The sequence below is a fragment of the Aureobasidium subglaciale genome (genome assembly GCF_000721755.1).
Source record: "Aureobasidium subglaciale EXF-2481 unplaced genomic scaffold scaffold_23, whole genome shotgun sequence".
Classification (NCBI taxonomy): Eukaryota; Fungi; Ascomycota; class Dothideomycetes; order Dothideales; family Saccotheciaceae; genus Aureobasidium; species Aureobasidium subglaciale.
In genome coordinates this window covers 285,215-307,522 of record NW_013566972.1, presented here as the reverse complement: position 1 = coordinate 307,522, position 22,308 = coordinate 285,215, and the positions used below count along the sequence as shown (strand labels likewise).

The window sequence follows — 22,308 nt, the reverse complement described above, 5'->3', positions numbered from 1 at the left end:
AAGGAGTCCTGTAATTATCTTTTCGCTGTCAGTCTTGGTCGATGAGGCAGCCTGCGTCTCTGTACTTGCATGCACTCTGTCCTCTTGCCGTCGCGTGCTGCCCGTCCAAATTGCTTTCCCCACTACGTGACCCTGACTGGTTCGGAACCGATCTTTCTGAAACTTGAAAGAATCTCGACTGCTCACTTGAGTCCTTTTGTTCGCTGGTCGTCAGAGAAGTTTGGTCGTATCCATTATTGTGCGAGCGATCACAGATAGCTACGAGAAACAGAAGGCCGAACACAGAAGGAGCTCGTCATTGCCCACTTTCACATCCCGCGCCGAGACCAGCAAAGCCACACACCCGCCTGGAACATGCTTGATGATACAATTGGTTGCTGACACCTGCAAATCAGGTTTCTCGGACAATCATAATCATGTGCACTAGGAAAAATACCTGATCATTATCCTTCTGCGCAACTCCATCATGGAATCTCATCAATGCTTTGGACGTCCTCCGACTTTGAGACGTTGATCTTGTCCCTGGTCGTCTTGCTGTGCGGATACACCCCTTTGCGCAATCTATTGATCGAACCCATGGGCCTATGAGCTGCCAGACCTCGCCAGCCGTCCAACGCCATTCGATCTTCCCAAAACACTCGTCGTGCCTGACCAAAACTGTCCTGAGCTGGGAAAGTGATTGTGCCTAGGGACTGATAAGGGCTTGTTGCTTCGTCCCATACCACACTACCGTCCTCGGTAGGGTGGTGAGCCGGGTCAGTGCCTAGCTGAATCTGCAAATTGTAAGCACTCGACCTTTGCAATGCAGGCGAAGCTTCTTACCTTGAACTCATACTTGGCTTCTTTGCCATTGAAGTAGTCAAACAGCCAGTCTGACAGAACGCTCGCCGGATCATCGCTCTTGACCTTATCTTCGGCCGTCTTCTGCGAGTCCAACACAGGAAACAAGCCCATGTGGCCATAGTAGTCACCAAAGCGATATGCTGACTGACTGTACATCGCATGAGAAATCATGTTTGTATTGGGGAGCATGTACGGCGCGTGCTGCTTGACCAGATCCGTGCGTAATTTCAGATGTCTGCCCAATGCAGCTGGATCGTCGAAGTATTTCTCACGCAGACTCATGATCTCCAAAGTGGTGTCGACGTCTGTGAGCTCTATACTTGGCGCATTGTTCCAGAAGAAGTCCTGGGTTGTGATGGACTCGTCAACTCCCTCGAGACGAGGCCCCGTGACACCAAAGACCTTGAGTCCAAGACCTCGAGGGCCTGCTTCTTGGTCACGTTGAAGCAGGTATGGCTCGTTCGCGTACCTGGCCGCAACATCATACACTTTGCCGGGCTCTGTAAATATGCCTTGGCGAAGGTGTTCTGGAAGGTCCGGATTTACTTGTAGCTGGCCTTTAACAATTCCCTGAGTCTTGACATGGGTTGCGCGGAAGGCGTGACGATGACGGTCAAAGTTGTGTCTCTGCATACGCTCCATGACCTCTTTGATACGCTCAATCTTCTCTTGCTCGTCTGGCTTGACTGTCTCGACACCCGGTTCATCCCAAGCGAGGTAGGCGTCATTTGGCGGTGCGCTGGACAGCCCGCGCTTGACATTTGTCCAAGCAGAGTTCACGGTTTCCTTCAGTGTTTCTGCCATGGTCTGGTATAGGTTTGTTGTGTAGACGGACAAACCGAACTCCTTGCCTTCCTATACGTCATAGAAACGGCAGCTGGCAGGAACTTCCCGTGTGCTAAGTTTGTCACGCCTATTTATTTACGCATCTATATAGCTATAGCACAACACATCACTCTGCCAGTCAGCTTATGTTGTAAGCTGTCATAGAATGTCTCACTCCAGCCGTCGAACAAGAAGTTGTTGGGGAGACAGAGACCACTATTGTTTGTGCGGGAGAAGATGAGTCTATACAGTCAAAACCCGACGGCTATCAATTTCAACCCATCAAACACAACACGGAACTCCACTACTCGTGACGGATATAACACTCAAGTTCTAGAATTGCACCTTGTCATGTATACACGGGCGACGAAATAGTCGTGCACCGGTCACATCAAGCATAGCCGCCAGCGATCCGCCAGACTGGGTCTCGAATTCCTTACGGCCGAGTGCTGCTAGCCTCACGAAATCGTAGCATCTCTCGATTTGGCTCTGTTCTGTCTTTGTGGTAACTTTGTTGAAATCTACACATCACAAGGAAGCAACCTGACTGTGAGTTTGAATCACGTCAACAGCGCAGATCCGATCTTGTGCAGGATATCAAAATCACCACAGAGAATCGACAAGGTGCCAACCGTTACGAAATCTAGCAAATTTGGGACACTAAACGCCAGAGACGCGTTTTGCAAGGTAGCGTTGCCGCATGGCCTCAGAGATTCAGAGCTTTTCCAAAGGTAGGCGTATCCACAAGATAGCCGTAAGGTCATGGCGGTCCATGATATTGAATCAGAACCGAGCACAATGTAGGTGGAGGGCTGACTTTGAATTTTTGGGCTCGTCCATCGTTCTTCTTGTCTTCACGGTGACTGTACTTCTTCTGTCTCATACTTTTTTGTGTTTTGCTTCTTCAAGACCCGGTGGTGTGGTAGCTTTGATAATGAATCTCCGCATCGACGAGGTTCGTGAGCCATCTGCAAGGGTGACGCGCCGAGGAGCTGCGACCGTCAAATCAACATGAGGTTTTCCTCAGAGCCTTCCAATGTCCTCTGACCTTCGCACGAGTCCCTCTCGCTTCTACGCCTTTCTAGTCATCGTTCATCCTCAAGCACTGTGCACACAGTTGGCTTCGTGTAGCCGCCCAGTCGACGTCCCTGGAACAGCTTCGGAACTTGTGACTGTTTGTCCAGTCTGGCCATGCTCATCATCCGAAGAGCCGAAAAGCCCACCTCTTGTCGACTCTGTACGCCATCATCTACTCCATGAACCGGGAATGGACTCTAAGCTTCTTGTCATGAGACACAATCTGTGTAGATCTGGTCACTACCAGCTACCAGCACAATAAGCTAAACTGCTGGCCATCAAAGACTCATGCCCAATCTACAGGAGGAGGAAGGCGTCTATTCGAGTGCGGGTTATACCTGGTGGCTCCATCTTCGGTGTGCTTTTGCTCACTATCGGTCCTCTGGCCCCAGACGGCAAACCTGTTATCGATCAGCTCTTGTCCGTCCACCATACGTCCCCGTCATACTTACAACGGGATATACAGCCGCAGACTCGCGTCGAATAACTCCCTCTCGCAACCTGCAATGAGTTGGTCAAAGTCGCTCTCTGACATACCGCTATTGCGACAGTGATACACGCCGAGAGACTTCAAAGTCTGTACCGCTATTGGCTTCATATCTCTCCCTATTTCCCTCAGACGAGGGTCTTGAAGCATCTGGTCAGTCTACAGTCATGCCAGAAAGCGCAGGGACGGGATTGAAGACCGCTCATCAAGATGTCATCACGTACCTTGGGGCCACTCGCCAATTGGAAGTTGCTTCGGCTCAAAAGAGATGTTGACAAATCCCGCGTTGACCATGTGCCTCGACAAGTCTACACCAGCTCTTGGATCTTTGCGTTGCCTTTCCAGGGCATTACTGTAGATGGTCCACCACCTAGACAGATGCTCTAGAGTCCTACCACTGTTGGATTGTATATGGAACTGAGCTTCGATCATCTGGAGCCAGCCGTTGCGTTGCAGTCGGCCATGTAGGTCTTGTACGTACGATGCCCATCGGGCCGCGTTGATCCCATCTGCCAGGAAGCTTGAGTTGATAAGGTCGTACTTGTCTCTGGCTAGCTCAGCCTGGCCGTATCGGAAGGCTTCGTTAAGATTCCATCTTTTCTTAATCACTCCTGGCGACGATCCTATGGTGTGGTATATGTCGATAGCGATAACCTTTATGTCAGGTTAGACAAGACCGGCATCTGTATTCGCGCTGTCGCTACGGTGGCATACCTGACATGCAAAGTCGTCGTCAACGGAACTGGAGGATGCTGATCCCATCTCTGATTTCTCCATCACTTCTTCGGCCCACTCAACACCACAGCCACTGCCGCAATCCAAGACAAACTCTGGAGTTAGGTTGATCGGCAGGAATGTACGTCCCTCGAACAATCGAGATATGATGTCGTAGAAGTCGGCCTGCCGGTTGATCTCTTCCTTCTCAGTGGTCAGCTTCTTCCATTGGCAGTCTTTGGTCGCGAGCAGATCATGAGGAGGTTCTTGCACTGTGGTGGTAGCGCCTCATTCATCAGGAGCTGTCACACATCTGCTATTTCGGTCTGTCGGTCGTCTTAGCACTCACCTCGTCGATAGGCACACAGTAGACCCCATGTTGGACAGAAAAGCTCAGAAAGTCTCTGCCGAATTCATGTACCGAGTCATCGCTCCTGGGTTGAGGCTGAGCAATGGAAGACATTCTATCAACCGACGGGTGGATGCAGTACGTTCGCAGACAGAATGGCTCGTCCAAGTCATCGAGTGTGTCAATTTCAATGTCTGCGCTACGTTGAGAAGGATGAAGACCAAAGACAGCCACAAATTCCTTGATGGCGACGTAGGATGAGCAGTGGGCCGGCCTAAATTATCACGGTTGGCAACGCCGTGACATACGCTCACCAAGCTTCTGACAATTTTCTTGTCCGATGCGAATGCGGAGACTCAGCCTGGCATGGAACACTTGAAGATCTAGGTTTCCGATGAAGTGCAAGACAAGCCGACGGGTCGTAGTGCATTGCTCTGGGGAGATCACACGTCGTATGTTAGAGCCACCTTCTGCCATCACTACCGAAGACGATTTGCTCAGCTACTACAGAAACTCTGCGAAGTCGCGTACGAGTTCCTCGACAAGAGAGCTTTGTGCCAGGCTAGTCGCTCACACAGTCCCTCTCACGACAGAGGACGTAGTCTGACAGAAGTACTAGCTTCACTGACATGATCACACGAAATCCAAAACTTAGCCGTCTTCGTTCTACTGATCTGTGTGCAATCGACGAGCACGTCTTAAGAGAAACAACACATGAGCAGGCACGTACGGTCGCGGTACGCTCGGGGTCTGCGGTCGACACTCAGATGCACTAAAGCGTGCCGATGGCAGCTCACATTGAGCAGGTACCATCATCGAGGTTGCCGTATGTGCTGCAAGCGTCATGTGGCTGCCACATTCGCAACACTCGTACACCGACACGATGAGACCATCTCGTTCAACTGCACCAGTCAACGACACACTGTACTACCTGCGCGTACCATGCTCCAATTAGGAACACATCGCAGTGTGGCTACGGACATGGCTCGACAGGTACAAAGCCAGTTGTAGAGGTCTGCACTACTGGTTGATGCAGCTGGCGTCTGTCAAATGTTTCCAAAAAGATGGCGCGAGCAGGGGCCCCAGCTACTGGTTGCTTGGGCAGACGTTCAGCAAACACAGGCCCCGAGGCCATGGCTACGGAGTTGGTAATGGCCTTCTAATGTGCCCTATTGTAGAACATCGGGAGATCCTCGCAAGACCTCATCTTCCTCATCTGCGCCATCAAGAATACCTAGGTCGAACGCTTCGCCTTCGCCAATCCTGGCTTTTCTTTTGGTTTAGCTGTGTATACAGGCAAGATTTGGAATGGTCAGTGCGCTCGAGTTCGGATGAGCGTCCGTCCTTGATCAGTAAACCCAACATCTTTCCCACATACGAACACGCTCTGACTGACTTGCTCTTCGCACAACTGCAAGCTTGGGCCGTTCTGTGCATGCTCCGGATTTAAAGTTGGCCATTCTCTGTGGGACACGTGGGAATATTCGGGTCCTGGTAATTCCGCAACTAGCAGTCAGGAACTATTGTTTCCATCATCAAGGCATCTGATTGAAGGAGAATTACAGGCGAACTGTCCGACCACTATCTCATGTGCAAGCCTCTGTCGTCTGAGTCGTTTCTCGTCCTGTCTGGACGGTGCAACAGCTGTAAGAGGTCTGTAAGTCTATAGCTCAGTGATTGCCAGACAAGGCCGGCAAATCAGCCACTCCGATTGAGGCGCTCTGAGCATTTCAGAGACACTGTACATCTCTACAGATAGCTGCATCACAGACAGTGTCACCCAAACGTCTCCTCGAGTCCAATGACGGCCCACGAGTGTAGAACATATGCCAGATCGCGTACAAGTAATCGTGACACTCCGAAGTCTGTTGCAAACCCCATGTTTGGCATTTCTAGATGAGTACCCACCCGCATGTCTCAGTCTGACCCTGCAGCCAGGAACGCACAGTGATGCCCTATCCAGCCACTTCTGCAGCCTGGCTAGCTCACATACCGAGGCCGCGACGAATTACTATATTGGCAAGCGGGAAAACTCCAAGGTCCCGACCTATCGGCCGACTCTTCGAGCTGATCATCATCTGTAGGTTCAAGAGACACGCGGTGCCCAATCTATGGGCGCTTCTCCTCGCTTTCCAAAACCTTGCCGTGGGTGTTTCCGTGTGGTCCAAACTTGAACTATGTCGATCTTCACCGCAACTATGTCGTACGCGAACGGGCTCCATGCTACCGCTTTGATCCACCCTTTGGTGAGCAGCTTTGCATACACTTTTCGACATCCTCACAGATATCTACAGCAGACCAGGTTCATACATGTAACCGACTCCTCACGAGGTCGGCACACTTGCTACATAGGCCATACTAGTGACCGACTATCGGCTGTTGCTGACGCCATATGTCACAAACCAGTCTTAATGAGTCCATCAACTTGGTCAACTTTTCGTTGCAACAAACATACATGCGATAAGAACCCCACTCACAGCATCGCGTGTATGCAGGGAAATTTGACAGCTGGCTCGACACACCAACCTCGCCGACGGCCGACTCTCAGTCGCAGGGCTCGGAAATGATCTGCGAGAAGTCGCCAGTGCTCAGCCAGCAGGCGGTCTCCGTGACCCCTCCGAGTAAGCCTTCTGGTGATTTAGTCTCCTCTAACACCATGGGTGAACTTGCAAAGCCTTGCGCGCAGACTTCATGCTAGAAAGAGACGGAAAATACATTTGCGCCGACATACTATCGTTGTTGTTGTCCGAGACATGTAGTTGCTGGGAGGCGGCTGTATGGGGGTAAACACGTTTGCCCACAGGCGCTGCGTGGTAATGGCATCTCACCTTGGCCGACAATTCTGGTTGCTACCTTCAAGTCTAGTCGGCCGTGATAATCACGAGCGATATTTATCGGTGACTGTAGCCACAAAACCCTGTTCTATAATGGGCCACCCGTTCATTCGTTCTTCCAAAGTGACAACGTGATGCTGTTAGTATGAGATCTTGACAACTGAAATTCACACTGAGATACAAGTGGCGTGGTTGCGACCCTCACGCGTCGGAATGTGATAGTCGGGTACGACAGCTGTCAATCGTAAATCTGTGGGAGATGCAATCTCTCAAAAGGGAAGGAGAACATCAAGGTGACGAGATCGTCATCATGGTCCAAGCTCAAGCTCCGCTGACACCGCTCATCTTCTATTCAGATATTTTGTTCACCCTGCTTGACTTATTGGGAAGTGTTGCTGGGTTTGTAGAACATGATCCGACCATCGATATGTTCGAGGTCGCTAGTGCTTGAGGTTGTTCTTTGTCGGGCAAGAGACGGGTAAGTGCGATAGACAATCGAAACGTCATCATGAAGCTTGAGGAAACATTTGGCAAAAGGCTTCATCCTCTTCACGAGCGGGTCCTCGCGGTAGAAGAGCAGTGTTTATCCGGTCCAAAATGTGTTGAGGCTCGAGTTGCTAATGATGAGCCAAGACTTGTCCAGTGGTAGTGTAATCGTGATGGTTTATGGGCATCAGCGAAATGTGTCGTTCGATCGTCACTATTCGATCAAACGTCATCAACAATTACATCACGCCCAATCTTCCCCCAAAGCTATATCTTCCTGCCAGAGCCGCAGATCTGCTTTTGCCCACAATTTTTGAACCACCAAACAAAAGTCACAATCAATCATCATGTCTGAGGGTCAATTCAAGAAAGGTGGATCTCCCCAAGTTCTTTGGCGTGGAAGAAAGCAGCGACTGACAAGCGACAGATTTCACAATTCCCGTCGCTGACCAGAAGCCTCCGGGTCTTCAGTCTGAGCTGAAGGGTCCCACTCCTCAGAACGAGCATCTTCCCACTGAGGATGGCGGTTTCCAGCTCTACAAGGCTGCTGGCAAGCTTGACGGCAAGAAGGCCATCATCACTGGAGGTGACTCCGGTATTGGCCGTGCGATTGCCATCATGTACGCCATGGAGGGCGCCGACAGCTTGATCGCCTACCTCGAGGTAGAGGAGAAGGATGCACAAGAGACCAAGAAGAAGGTCGAGTCATATGGCCGCAAGTGCCACTTGCTCCAGTGCGACCTGAAGAAGAAGGAGGACTGTCAGAAGGTTGTCGACACCGCCCTCGAGAAGATGGGTGCTATCAACGTCCTTGTCAACAACGCTGCTTTCCAGAATATGGTTGAGGACATCAAGGACCTCAGCGAGGAGCAGTGGGAGTTCACCTTTGCCACCAACATCCACCCCTTCTTCTACCTCTCCAAGTACGCCCTGCCTCACATGAAGAGCGGTGACACCATCATCAACAACGCTTCCATCAACGCCTACATTGGTCGTCCCGATTTGCTGTAAGTACCGACTTTGCCCAAACTTAGCCTAAAACATCACCCAAACCCGACCACTATCTTTTAACCATTTGACTGACTCTATATCTCTAGCGACTACACCTCCACCAAGGGTGCCATCATCTCCTTCACTCGCGGTCTCTCCAACCAGTACGTCAGCCGTGGTATCCGCGTCAACGCAGTCGCTCCTGGCCCAGTCTGGACCCCCCTGATTCCCGCCACTATGAATCACAAGGCGCAAAGTGAATTCTCGGCTCCCATGGGCCGTCCCTCGCAGCCCTCTGAGATTGCCACTTGCTTCGTCTTCTTGGCCAACTCGGACAGTGCCTCGCTCTCCGGACAAACCCTCCACCCCAACGGTGGTACTGTTGTCAACGGTTAAGCGCTTACACGTCAAACCTCCATTACTCGAACAGAATGCGTCGAACAGAAGCAGATATGAGTAGGGAAGACGGCCTCAGCTTACGAAACTAGTCTTAATGAGTTTACGAGAATGAGACATTTTGTCATTGTCCTAATCAAGTTTTGATCTCGATCTATGTGATATGCTATTTTCGACCTGTAGTCACCTCAATTACCTATGACGACTTGATGTTATACAGTGCCTTCTACACTATCTGCTTGACACAAAGCAGAGTACCGACCACGGTTCCGAAACTCGTCGATATATGCTTCATCCTCAACATCACTGTACCACATCACAGGGTGCAGTCACCCGTCTCTTATCACGCTACAACAAGCCATCTTCTACCAAACTTTTGCGAGCCACACCCTCGAGCTATTGGCTGAAACCTGATCCATGCGTTCAAAGTCAAACTCCGCTCGACGATGAATGCTCTTTCTGATATAGTAACAGCATTGATTCCCGACTGAACCGTCAGCAATACTCATCAGCACTTCCAATCACTCTTTCTGTCATTACAAGATTTTGCCAGTCTGTGGTCATGGGAGTGCTTGTTCGTCCTCCTCGGGTTTTGGAATTCGCTATATATAGGTCCTGCGTAGTTCTGGCCATGCAATAGTGTTTCAGTCAAGTGATGCTAATCTTCTCATCGTCCTTTACAACCCCACCCCCCCTAGGCCAAGTAGCAGCCTCCTCTGATAACGAGACAGCCATCAGAGAATTGATATGATCCAATGGCCAGAACACGGTCAGATGATGATATCTCAAAAGAGTCGCGGATGGCTTTTGTTCTAGCAGATCTGTGACGTGGGTGCTCCTCCGGACGCGCAACTCTATGGATTACGTGACTGCAGAGATGCATAGTCTGATTCAGCGTGATGATGATGGAGCTGAGAGAGGTCCAGCGATGAGATCTCAGTGACAGTTACTTTCTTTCAAAAATGACTGTGCATCGATGCAGCCTGGACTGCAGTATCGACGATGTAGCCGGGGAGCAGATAGTTGGGTCAAGTCCGACAGGCAAGGAAGGAACCGAACGATGGTTATTTGCCTAGTGAGCAATTGATATTCAGATTCATGTCTCGACTTGCTTGTCCTCTAGTGTAAATTCATTGATGTAGAACATAGGAAATTTGCTATCATTAAACACATGGCGCTCTGCTACCTCTGCCTTCCCTCTATCCGACTCGAATACTGTCGACCGTGACGACACGTCATCCTCGCTTTGGATCTGTTGGCTCTATCCCAAACAGGCAAGCGTTCTGTTTACCGCTGTTCTGTTTGTTGGTATGACTTGTACTACTAGTAGCTGTGATTCTGGCTTAGTCGACTGCTGACTTATGATCGTGATGGCTGTGCGTATGTAGGATGTGATCCCTGATCACGGCAGGGCTCCCCAGTGAGGTGAAGTCACTTAGCTTGTGGCTCTGCTTGGTAACAGTGATGACTGCAACCCAGTTTGCATGCAAGAGATTGTCCGAGTCGTAACCTGGATTCTCTTGAAATCAAATATGCTCGATAACACATTGCTGTCAGAGTGGAGTGCCACTGGCATATGAGGTTGGATGAATCGTGCTGATGGCATGACTATAGGCATCAATGCTCACAGCGGTCGAGGGTTCTGTGGCCATCTTGAGTCCTGGCCTTTTTCCAAGTCCTGAGACACGACAGATACTTCGGTCCAGCCCTGTGAGTCTTCGTCCTCTGACTCTCCAAATGTACGGAACCCCTCACGTTGATGGGCTCTAGACAACGGGAGTCCCTTAAGCTGAATGTCTGGTACCATTGAAGGTGTCTTTCTGCCTCCACGACTGTTCTGCGAAGCTGAGACCGACTTTGCGCCTTCAAGGCACTTCTTGAACAGCGGTCGGAGGGTTGCAAAGCAAACAGCCGTGATACCAAGACCAGGCTCAATGGTACTGTAGAGAGCGAACTTGGCGCTCTGCTTGAAGAAGTTCTTTCCTGGACGAAGACCCTCAACGTAGCCGAAACGGATGAGTGAGACGATACTTCCTGCTGCTCCCAGCGCGAGTAAGAGGTATGCCCAGAATTTGGTGATGCGAGGCATATTGAGATTCCAGATGGTGACGATGGGGAGAAGAGCCATGATCCAGTCGGTAGCCGCGTTCAAAGCTGTATGCACATAGCTGGCAGGAATGGTGACATCGGCAATCGAAATGCACTTGTGTTGTACTGTGCGTAAGAGGAACTTCTGGGGATCTCCGCAACCAAATGTGACGATGCCAAAGTAGATGAATCCATAGATGGTGCTGATAGCCATGCAGATGTAGATGACCATTCTTTGCCACGGCTCGACTATAATGCGAAGAAAGAAGAACCCTAGTGAGATTTTCAGAAAGACTCCAGTAATGGCATATGATCCACTAAAGGCGATGATGTCCTACAGATTCGGAAATTAGGGTATGCATAACGTATAAAGACTATTCTGCTTACTGTTACAAGAGTTGAGAGACCCTCAACGTTGTTGTACTTTTGTGGTTGCATCTCCATCTGAGAGGCTTTTATAATGTATGTACATTGTACTGTGAAAGCCGCCTGTTGATTGTATTAGCCGGACCCAAATTGATTGATCAATGCATCGAAAACCTACAATGGCTAACATGATGGTCCAATCGTCCCATCCAAAAGATCTCATCATGACACTCCGAACATAGACACGCAGGACTACTGAGAACCATGCAACTGCCAGGATGGCTACAGTCCCACTAAACAATGATTGGGGAACAGAGCCCAGATGTGCCAATGAAGGAAATTCGCTTGCCATGATTATGGAAACCCGGGCAGAGCTAGCTGCGTTGTTGGTGGTTGTAGTGATATGATGTTTCCTTGTCGAATGCAGTCCAGAAGAAATGTTACAATCAAGTCTTTCGATCTATCATTTCCAGCTCCTCTTGTGTTGAAGGATGGCAGGTGCTCTGCACTTGGGTTACAGTCAAGAGGAAATGGCGATAGCGAGAAGTATTGAAAGTCGAAACAAGGGAAATAGGCAAAGCTGGGTCGTGCCTTCCCTACATATGTACAGCTATTTGCGCAGCATATCCACAGAGTTTGAACTTTCAGGCCCTGCTCAGCAGATGTAACAAGGGATCGACATGACAATGCCATGACTTGGGACAAGTTAGTCGGAACTCTACGGTGTTGACGCAGCGCCACGAGTCGCGGGTACTGGTGGACCTGAGCGCCACTCGAGTGGAAGTGAGGTTAACTCTAAATTTTGTTGGAGCATGAAACTCAGCTAGCATCGGCGCAGCGAACCTCGTATGGGCGGATCAGATGAGACAGCAGCTTCGAGGGGCCCCCTGGTTTGTGTCTCGCCTATGTTCATCTACCTGATGCACTCTGATCCCGAAGGTAACAGAAGCGTGAGAATTAGGCGATCACAGGACAAGGCAGAATCATATTCGAACTCTGAGGCTCTGCTGCAGCAGAAACATCTTCGAAACTTTTCCGAAGGGTTCACGTCCACCGGCCAAACAGCGAGACTTCCGTATTGGATTCGTAACGGCTTCCCTGACAGCAAACTGCCTGACTCTTGGGCAGATCTTATCCGAGTCAAGCAACACCGCACTTGAGTAACATTCCGCGAGGCTTCGACACCGTCAAGGACTTTGTACACGATTGAGCACGTAAGCATGTCGACGGCAGATGCCTTGTAACCCTGGTCTAGTCTGGGGGCGGGCGGCAGGTCAAGATACAGCTCCGTGCAGTTTAGTCAACAATGACTTATTGGCAGTCCATCTCATGAGCCCTGTGCGAATGCGACTTATGTGGGCACTTCTTACCAAACTCCACTCGATCCAATCTTGGTATCCTATGGATTCGGCATGGCGATTTCTTTTTAGACCCGGCCGTGGGTCAATAATGACATACCGAGACGTTTGCACTCCCAAAAGCGCTTGAAGGATCTTCTCGCCTTGTCATGGTCCTGCAGCAGCGCAATCATATCTCGGAGCGGCAAGTGAGCCACATGGTTCTGGTGAGATGGTTGAACTCTTGCCCTGGTCATTGATCGCCCACAGCAAGAACCCTTTTGGGAGATGATCTTCGTGCGTAAGGGCAGACCACACGCAAATCTGGAGACGAGCGACGATCATGCCCATGGCGCCGACCCGGGAGTTGGGTTACGAGCTGCATAGAAACAACAGAGAAGGAAGGATTCTGGAGGCTTGCGGTGCATGTGGATTGCAATCTTATGATGCGGAAGTGGATATCTTGAGCGATTGGCTCAAGATGAGAATACGAGGCCTCCGAACAAACAACACCACATCAGATGATATCCCAATTCAGATAGAGCTTGCAAGAGAGTTCAGATGTTTCAACAAGGTCTGAGCAGCATTCCACATCTGTCGTCTCAGCTTGGTCGTCAAAACTTGCTTGATATATGCTTGAGAAGTTTCGATTCTCTATCCTATGTGAACAACTCCTATGGTGGAGCGACTATCTCCGAACGAATCAACCCCTTTGACGGATTTAGACCCTCGAGTCAGCTCAGTTCCGATCCCAAGACCCAGCGCCATGATCAAAACTCCGGCAATGCAACATCAAAGACATTCACACGGTACTCAAAGCTTAGCCTTGACACTCTCGGAGCTCAGTGCCGAAGCCTCCTTGTTCAACTCCACTTTACCTGACCGTTCTGGTCCGCCTTCGCCGAAGAAAATGACTTCGATGGTCAGATCATCACGGTATCTGCGCGAGTATGGGCTGGGGAGAGTGAGCAGGGCAGACAGGGTGTCTTGATCCTTTCCGCCAAGAGCATTACGGGCGAGATGGGTTGCGGCGTTCTTGTCTTCAACAACGAAGCGCTGGAACTCAGGGTCATTGACACCCCACTGCTGTTGACGAATAGGGGCACGCTGACCAGTGGCATCCTCTCCATGAGCGGCGCCCTCGACATTGAGGGCGGATGCAGCCTTGTTAGAACTAAACCATGACTTGAGCCATGACTGGTTCTGCTGAGGAGCAGTGTGGGCTTGTTGGTCAAGCCACATACCGACAAGACCGATGACCTCCTCATTGGTGAGCATCTCCCAAAGCCCGTCTGTAGCCATAACGACAAAGTCGCCCTTTTCGGGCTGTACCTTTGTCGTGGTAACCACAGGCTCGGCAGTGACATAGGGAGGTGTCTTCAAATGCTTTGAGTATGAGCGGGTGAAGAAGTTCTTTCTTAAAAGGTCTTGAGTCTCTTTAGACCACTTGTAGACGGCGTCTCCAAAAGCACGGCTGGGTTCGAGACCGCCGAGAATACGGCCGTTGTGGGTAACATACGGCTCGTTGGGGTGTTCCTTACGCAGACGGGCGTTCTCAGACTCTGTTCCTCCAGTCTGATCGACGGAAAGGGCAGTTGCAGTCCACTTGCCACTGGCGGCACGACGGCCTAGAACAGCACGCGAGTCACCAGTACATGCGACACGGAGCTCCTTGGAACGACTGTCGTAGAAGGAGAGCAGAGCGCATGAGCCAGAAAGAGCGGGAGCGAGCAGTTCGGCGGCCAGCGATCTCGACTTTGCGTTCTGAACCTTCTTGACACTCTCGTTCGTGATCTCGTGGTCGAGCAATGTAAAGGCCTTCTTGATTGCAGCGTCGACGGCGTCAGAGGGAGGAGGCTTCAGAGACGAGTTTGCGGAGGCGGCAGAGTAAGTCGTGTTCAGCTCGCGAGCGACGTAAGAGATGAGGGTCTGGCGGAGTTTAGCAGACGTGGTCCAGCCACTATAGGTTGAGTATTAGCGGATTGCAGCACTATGGGAGATTGGGCAAATGTACGCGTGACCATCGAAGACACCCCAGAACATCCAGTCGCTACCTTCGCTCTGACCAGACACAGACTCGGGTACGTGGATGATCTTCTCAGCATGGTCGTCCTCGATGGGGTCGTTGCTGGGAATCTGGACAACGTCGTAGCGAACGACACCAGAGCCGCGGCCAACCAGGTAGGACTCCTGGTTAGTCCTCAGCTTCTGAGTGGCTTGGTCGGCCGTCAACATCTCAAGGACCTTACGACCGTAGTCGTCGGTCTCCTTGTGTAGAGGCTGGTTATCGGGGATGACGCTGGTGTAGAGAGCGCCTTGCTCGACGATCAAGGCGCGACGGACAGCATCGGCGACTTCTTCCGACACGGGACCAGTAGTAGCACCAGGAGCCGAGGGAGAAGCGTAGTTTGTAGGAGAGGCAGATTGGGCGGAGGCAGCAGTGGAGTTTGAGGACTGGCGATACTGGTAGATGGCAGCACCTCCAGCAGCAACGGCACCGACAGCCAGGGAAACGCGGCGGAGGCGCATAGACGAAGGGGCGGTAGAGGAGCGGGTGGCTAGCGAGCGGTGGAAGAGGACATTGCCAGAGACCTTTGATCTTGCTGCGTTCGGCCGGCGGACTGCACGCAAGTTCTGAACTACAGCACGACGCATCTGAACGAGAGAGCTGGTGTCGTAACGAGGGTCGATCGATATCTATCAATGCTCAGCACTCCGTACTTTGTTATCCCGGACATCGGGGGTGACCTGGACCGCCAAGCAATTCGATCGGCCGTTTGCGACTACGTCACCGATCTCTCTCTCGTCGGATAATCTTTGTCCAATCGTCATCTGATTGCAGACAAGAAATAGTTCCATACACACCACCATGTCGTCGAGAGCACTCAGGAAGGCCCAGCGCGAGCGCGAAGAGCAGGAGCAATTGCGAAAGCTCGAGGAAGAGCAGGAGGAAGATGAGGAGTCCGAAGAGGAAGCTGCTCCTGCTGCTCCTGCCAAACAGAGTCTCTTTGCTATGTTGAACGAGGATGGTGCCGACGAAGAAGACGATGCTGCTGAAGACGACGATATCGAGCAGGAGGCATCCGAAGACGAGCCCGAGAAACCCACGCAACCCATGCAACCTACCCAGCAAGCACCCAAACCGTCTAGCAAGTCTAAAAAGAAGAAGAAGAAGGCAAAGAAGGCCCAGTCTACCGCTGCCAAAGCCGACCCATCGCTCGACGATATCGACCTCGCCCTGAAGTCTCTCAGTACGAAAGGCTCTGGTACTGCCACACCCACCAACACTGCAGACCCTACTACTAGCGAGATTTGTCGACTACTTTCCGTTGACACATCCTCATTGCATGCTGCCAACGAGATGCGCAGACTGTTTGGTCGCGCTGCTTTGGAAGGTGACAACGACGATGATAACAACGCCGGTGGACGTAGGAGAAACCGAGGCGGCGGTCAACAGGCTGGCCTGGCTGCCGCTCTGGGTAGACGACCGGGGGGAAGAAGCGATGGTCTGGCCGCTCTCAGCCGTCGTCGTAACATCTTCATCCAGGGTAAGGAAGAGTGGCCTGTGGCTACGAGCGGCGGTCTTGGTATGGAAGTCATCGAGAAGAGATCAGACGGCACCGTCGAGTACGCCTTTGTCCACAGTCGCATCTACCAGGACGTTCAGTCTCAATTCGAGACTTGTGTGGCCTCGATGGATCCTCAGCGTATGGTGCTTTTGCTGCAACACAACCCTTACCACATCAGCACTCTGCTGCAGGTCTCGGAAATCGCAAAGCAAGAGCGTGACCATACCACTTCTGGTGATCTGTTGGAGCGCGCTCTCTTCTCTTTCGGTCGCGCTGTCCACTCGACTTTCTCAGCCAATCTCCAGCAAGGTAAAGCTCGTCTTGACTTCCGCCGGCCTGAGAATCGTGAGTTCTGGCTAGCTGCCTGCCGGTACATCTCCAATTTGGGTATGCGTTCGACCTGGCGAACTGTCTATGAGTGGTCGAAGCTGCTGCTGAGTCTCGATCCTGAGAACGATCCCTACTGCATCAGCCTCGTCATTGACCAGTATGCTCTGCGTGGACGTCAAGCTCAGAACTTCCTCGACCTTGTCAACAACCCCATCTTCACATCAAAGTGGAAGCACCTGCCTAATGTCCAACTCAGTCGTGCTCTAGCACTCGTCCGGGTCGGCGATGCAGCCAAGGGCAAGCAATCTCTCTATACTGCTGTCAGTCGCTTCCCCTGGGTCGCGGCTCGCCTTTTCCAAGAGCTCAACATCGATCCTCCACCTGGTGTCTGGGGCAAGTCTCCACGCACAGACAGCGAGAAGTTGCACTCTGAGGTCTATGCTACTCGTGCAAAGGACCTATGGAACACTCCAGAGGCTAGCGATTTGCTCGTCGAAGTCAGCTCGGCACTCAGTAGTGATATCGCCGAGCCTGGTGTCGTGGATCGAGATATTACTCTGAACGAAGGCAGACATATCTTGATGAGTGACCTACCACCCCTCATCGCATTGCTACCTCGCTCCATCACAGCAAAGGTCACATCAGCTTCCGACCCTCTGCCTCCACAAGATAACATTGCCTCGTACGCACCATCTGGTACCTCTCGAAATGCCACACAGCCTACATCAGGTGCATTGGGCGGGGCAGCTGAGAGCCTTCGCGAGCTCCAGGGCCTTTACCGCTTCTTCTCGGAGCTGTTCCCGTGGTTCAACCCTACTGGCGAAGGCGAGGAAAGACCTCAGCCGAACGAGGAGGAAATCGAGAGGCGGATTGCCGAGAGTGGTGTGTCTGAGGAAGTCATTGTTCAGCGCACGCAACGTCTCATGGAGCTGCAGCAGCGATTGATCTCCATTGGCCAGCCTGAAGCACAGGGCGAAGCTCCTGCAATCGAAGAAGAAGACGACGAGTAATGTACTATAGACTAGATGTTCCCAGAACCATGATTGAATGATCAAAAGTTTCTTTCAATGTCTCTTACATGCTCACATCGAGGAAATTAGAAGCTGACAAGATGCACAATATCTTTCACGACAGGGAGGCTTGCTTACGGAGAGTTATCACGGAGCACACTCTCCTAGGTACGGATCCGATCCGAAGATTGACTGTGCATCTTCACAGTGGTACCGGTGTGCAGCACGCTTGGAGACACGACCTTCTCGACACGGGTTTACAAGCTTCATAGACCTTTCCAGCAAATGAATGACTGTCACGATTATTCTGTCGAGAGATTTATCAGCACCGACCGGGCCATGATAACTGCCGCATCTTCAAAATCGGTTCCCGATTCCGACGTGATCCACATTACTCAGTGATTTGAGGCAGTGTTCTTCGGTCGGATAGCGCGTGGATGTTCACCGAGAGTACGCGGACGCGACCGGTCCCGATAGATTGATCAGCAAACAGGGCATACAGCGCACCGCAGCGGGTTTTTCAACCTCTTCGATCATGATGCTCGGCTAATATAAGCGTTTTTATACGAGTTGAAGTCGATCATTTTGCATCGCGAAAATCGACTGGAGTCTCCACTGAAAGTGTTTAGGCGTTCTCCACAACGCGCCCCATGGTTGTAGCAAGGCCAGTACCTGCTTGAATTGTGTTTGCAGACATAGCTTTACGAATTCGAATTGCTTGCTCTGTAGCATTACTGGAAGAAGAATTGTACCAAGACCTGTATAAGCAATGATGATGACGCAGACTGGACGTTGATTGAAAGCATGCCGAACATGCAGCCCTGCAAGCCACGGCCGTGGATCCGATCGTTTCACACTTGGCCGACCAATGGGATACATCCGGGCTCTCGTGCCGTCCACGAGGTCTCTTCAAAACTTTCCTGCAATGACGTTGTCTGCTATGAAAATGACATCGTTTATTGTTTGTACAGCACAGTCCGCGGCGAGAGACGGCACGCCCTTGCTCGTTCAGTGCTCGGCCGACGGTAAAACTGATCATGGGTCGCGTGGGAGGATTCTTGGATGATCGGTTTGGTTGCATTCCGGAGGGTTCGTGTCGTTGTCCCTGAGACGATATGACCTCAGTCGCGGGTCCTGGCGAGCTGATGGATGAGCCATCGCAAAAAAACAAGAAGAAGGATCGTCGGACTGATCTATATATCATCATCTCCATACTCGCTCCACCTCCTCCGCAACATCTCTTCGGTCCTTCTCCCACGTTTTCCGTTATCCCACAGCTTCAAACCCCAAACTTCTCCACGTTGGCCATAGCCCTGTAGTCGCCGACATGGGCATGTTCAGCAAGAAAGACAAAGAGGATGATGCCTCTTTCCGAAGTGGTGCGACGACACCGCCGACGAGTGCTCAACGAACTATGGACACTACAGAAAAAGGAATGGAAGATGATGGACCTACACACATTTACAATTTCAGAGTCATCGCCATGGTTCTGATCGTCTCTCTGGGCGGCCTGATTTTTGGTTACGACACAGGACAAATCTCTGGCTTCTTGGCCATGGATGACTTCTTGAACAGATTTGGTCAAGATGGAGCTTTCACTGCTGTCAGAGAAGGTACCATCGTCGGTCTGCTGTCTATTGGTACTCTGCTCGGTGCTCTCATCGCCGCACCCATCGCCGACAAGTTTGGACGTCGCATGTGTATTCTCGTCGGAAATGTCGTATTTTGGGTCGGTATGATTGTTCAAATGTCAGCAACGACGCATTGGTACCAGGTCGCCATTGGCCGTTGGGTTGCTGGTCTTGGTGTTGGAGCTCTCTCCGTTCTAACTCCTATGTACATGAGCGTAAGTGCCTCTTTTCGTCGTCTTGTAACCCAGAGTACTGATTTGGCGTGTAGGAAACCGCTCCCAAGAACATTCGTGGATCCATGGTTTCGTGTTACCAACTTTTCATTACCCTCGGTATCCTGCTCGCCGACGTCATCAACCTCGGAACTAAGACGATCAATGGACCTGCTTCATGGCGCATCACCATGGGTATCGGTTTCGTCTGGTCCGGCATCATGGCTGGCGGCATCTGGCTCCTTCCAGAGAGTCCTCGTTGGGACTACCGCAGGGGTAAGATCGAGCAGGCCAGACACACCATCGCCAACGTCTACGGAACTTCGCAGAATCACTCTGCTGTCAACCGCGAAATCCGTGAGATCAAGGCCAAATTCGACGTTGAGCAGGCAGGTGGTGATCATCCCTTCTGGGAAGTCTTCACTGGACCTCGTATGGCATATCGTATCTGCTTGGGTGCTGGTCTTCAAATGCTCCAGCAGTTGACTGGTGCCAACTTCTTCTTCTACTATGGTACGACCATTTTCGACTCGGTCGGTATCAGCGACAGTTTCGTCACGGCTACTATCTTGGGTGCTGTCAACTTCGTCTGCACCTTTGGTGGTCTCTGGGTCGTCGAGAATGTTGGTCGTCGCAAGGCTCTTATTTTCGGTGGCTTCTGGATGTTTGCAATGTTCATGGTCTTCGCCTCTGTCGGTCACTTCCAATTGAACGAGGGAGTCAACGAGAAGCAAGCTGGAACTGTCATGATTGTCTTCGCCTGTCTGTTCATTGCCGGATATGCAACCACTTGGGCACCCATCGTTTGGTGTATCGTTGGTGAGCTCTATCCTACTCGTTACCGTGCCAAGGCCATGGGTATCGCTACTTCGAGCAACTGGATCTGGAACTTCCTGATCGTGAGTTATCCTTTGTGACCTCACACAATAGTCACGAAAGCTAACCTTACTAGGCCTTCTTCACACGTTTCATCACAAACGATATTGACTACCGCTACGGCTATATCTTCGCTGCTTGCAACTTCGCCGGCGCCTTCGTGGCGTACTTCTTCCTCTGCGAACACCAAGGCCGTACCCTCGAGGAGATTGACACCATGTACATTCTCCACGTCAAGCCATGGAAGAGCTCAAGCTGGACACCCCCAGAGAACGAAGAGCTTGTTACTGCCGACGCTCTAGCTCTCACAGGTGGTGCTCGTGGTATCAAGAAGGCCGACGCTGCTGGTATGGAGAGTGAGCGCCGTGTTGAGAATATGCAGGTTCCTGCTGCTACCTCCACCCACGGTATCCATGATGTCTCGGGTACTGACTTTGTACCTGAGAGCACAAGGGCTGCTGACGGTCGTCCACCAAACATTGGACAGTAGATTCATTTATGCTGATTTGAAAGAAGAGAGACCTGGAGTTTCTTTCACTTTTCAAAGTTGTATTTATTATCATAATATTCCATGTATAAATATTTTGAACTATTCACATATCCCTACATCATCTGATCGTTACCTGCCATCTATCAGCTTGCCATTGCTGCACAAAGAGCTAGTACACTCACCCCCTTACTTCCCCTGCTCAGTGACAAGTTCAATATCCTCATTTTCACTCTGACTCATTCTCTTGAACAACCCCTTCGCAGTCTGTGCAAATGAAGAACTTGATTTCCTCTCCTTGTTCCGTGCCAAAGCTTGGTTTTTGCGATCGGCTGCTTGTCGTTGTCTTTCGGGGTCATTGGGGTATTGGTCTGCAAAGTCTTCGGGCAGATATGGTGTTTCTCCCTTGAACTCTGGGTAGACGCCGTTGATTGCGAAACCCGACATGGCGAGAAAGGGTTTATGGTGGATCTGAAGTTTTGGGTGGTAGGTATTGGTTATCCAGGAAACAAAAGTATGCGGTCAATATTAGTAACAAGGTCGGGTATTGGAAATGGTGGCTATATACGCAAATCAAGTCAAGCTTACGATCTGCATGGCCGTATGACGCTTGAGGCTATGTCAGAAATTGATCGAAGAATCCATTTGTTATGTTCCTAATAGTGGTTGATCTTCGTTGTGTTCGAATCCTTCGGCCGTAAGTTTATGTTCGTCACACGTCCACAGGATGCGTGTTGTTGATCATACCTCGGATGCTCCTTTCGTGTTACTACCACTACCACAACAAGTCGACATGTCAGTGAACTGTGATTGACGTGTCATCGGCCACAGGCTTCATGAAGTCAAGAACATAGAGAAGGAGCCATGTTGCAGTAAGTGACCTAATTTCGAGATGCTGCGCAGGACACCCTGACTCGATTGGCAGCGATCTACTCTGGACGTATTTGCATCAATATCGAGCTCATACTGCGATGATGCACGACTTAAAAGCTGTAGTTTTGATTGGGAAGTTCACTCAGTGTTGCGATTGCTCAAAGTTTTGTTGCGAGTGTCTAATTGGTGCACCTTTGTTAAAGTCGATACCACTTGGACAAGTGTCGCGCCTGGCTACAGCAGCAGTAAGATAGACCCTGACTCGGTGGAGTAGGCTATCTCTGCTTCTGTTACATATACTATCTGTAAAGCATTACATATCAGCAATCTCAAGCATAGACGTGGTACTTGTCAAACACAGGGCGCGACTCATCAAAAGCCAAGACCGCCCATTTATTGGCAAGTACGAGACGAATATATTCATCTTCACCAACCAGGAGTGCACCAAGTACATACATCACACTCGCTCGTCTTACTTGCTCATAGTCGTCTCTGCCATCCCGAGTTCATCCTTCAAGCCCACACATT

At 51.0% G+C, this 22,308-nt stretch overlaps 7 protein-coding genes across 7 annotated transcripts; 3 read left to right on the top strand and 4 right to left on the bottom strand.

Annotated features, from left to right (window-relative positions):
- Nucleotides 1-464: 464 nt before the first annotated feature.
- AUEXF2481DRAFT_68979 (uncharacterized protein) lies at nucleotides 465-1,647 on the bottom strand (the record flags this gene model as incomplete). Its single annotated transcript, XM_013485251.1, has 2 exons — nucleotides 465-773; nucleotides 823-1,647. The coding sequence occupies 2 exons, from the start codon at nucleotides 1,645-1,647 to the stop codon at nucleotides 465-467; spliced, it is 1,134 nt and encodes a 377-aa protein (XP_013340705.1).
- Nucleotides 1,648-3,031: 1,384 nt separating this feature from the next.
- AUEXF2481DRAFT_7931 (uncharacterized protein) lies at nucleotides 3,032-4,409 on the bottom strand (the record flags this gene model as incomplete). The annotated part of the gene is made up of 5 exons (XM_013485176.1): nucleotides 3,032-3,146; nucleotides 3,198-3,372; nucleotides 3,457-3,886; nucleotides 3,947-4,150; nucleotides 4,296-4,409. 5 exons carry the CDS (start codon nucleotides 4,407-4,409, stop codon nucleotides 3,032-3,034), a joined length of 1,038 nt encoding a protein of 345 aa, XP_013340630.1.
- Nucleotides 4,410-7,962: 3,553 nt separating this feature from the next.
- On the top strand, nucleotides 7,963-9,001 carry AUEXF2481DRAFT_7930 (uncharacterized protein; the record flags this gene model as incomplete). The annotated part of the gene is made up of 3 exons (XM_013485175.1): nucleotides 7,963-7,987; nucleotides 8,043-8,622; nucleotides 8,713-9,001. 3 exons carry the CDS (start codon nucleotides 7,963-7,965, stop codon nucleotides 8,999-9,001), a joined length of 894 nt encoding a protein of 297 aa, XP_013340629.1.
- A 1,624-nt stretch (nucleotides 9,002-10,625) lies between these two features.
- AUEXF2481DRAFT_32437 (uncharacterized protein) lies at nucleotides 10,626-11,807 on the bottom strand (the record flags this gene model as incomplete). The annotated part of the gene is made up of 3 exons (XM_013485200.1): nucleotides 10,626-11,423; nucleotides 11,477-11,578; nucleotides 11,634-11,807. The coding sequence occupies 3 exons, from the start codon at nucleotides 11,805-11,807 to the stop codon at nucleotides 10,626-10,628; spliced, it is 1,074 nt and encodes a 357-aa protein (XP_013340654.1).
- Nucleotides 11,808-13,605: 1,798 nt separating this feature from the next.
- AUEXF2481DRAFT_48026 (uncharacterized protein) lies at nucleotides 13,606-15,447 on the bottom strand (the record flags this gene model as incomplete). Its single annotated transcript, XM_013485238.1, has 2 exons — nucleotides 13,606-14,752; nucleotides 14,807-15,447. The coding sequence occupies 2 exons, from the start codon at nucleotides 15,445-15,447 to the stop codon at nucleotides 13,606-13,608; spliced, it is 1,788 nt and encodes a 595-aa protein (XP_013340692.1).
- Nucleotides 15,448-15,661: 214 nt separating this feature from the next.
- AUEXF2481DRAFT_7927 (uncharacterized protein) lies at nucleotides 15,662-17,701 on the top strand (the record flags this gene model as incomplete). The annotated part of the gene is made up of 1 exon (XM_013485174.1): nucleotides 15,662-17,701. The coding sequence occupies one exon, from the start codon at nucleotides 15,662-15,664 to the stop codon at nucleotides 17,699-17,701; it is 2,040 nt and encodes a 679-aa protein (XP_013340628.1).
- Nucleotides 17,702-19,136: 1,435 nt separating this feature from the next.
- Nucleotides 19,137-20,910, top strand: AUEXF2481DRAFT_68983 (uncharacterized protein; the record flags this gene model as incomplete). The annotated part of the gene is made up of 3 exons (XM_013485252.1): nucleotides 19,137-19,547; nucleotides 19,601-20,443; nucleotides 20,497-20,910. 3 exons carry the CDS (start codon nucleotides 19,137-19,139, stop codon nucleotides 20,908-20,910), a joined length of 1,668 nt encoding a protein of 555 aa, XP_013340706.1.
- Nucleotides 20,911-22,308: the final 1,398 nt, after the last annotated feature.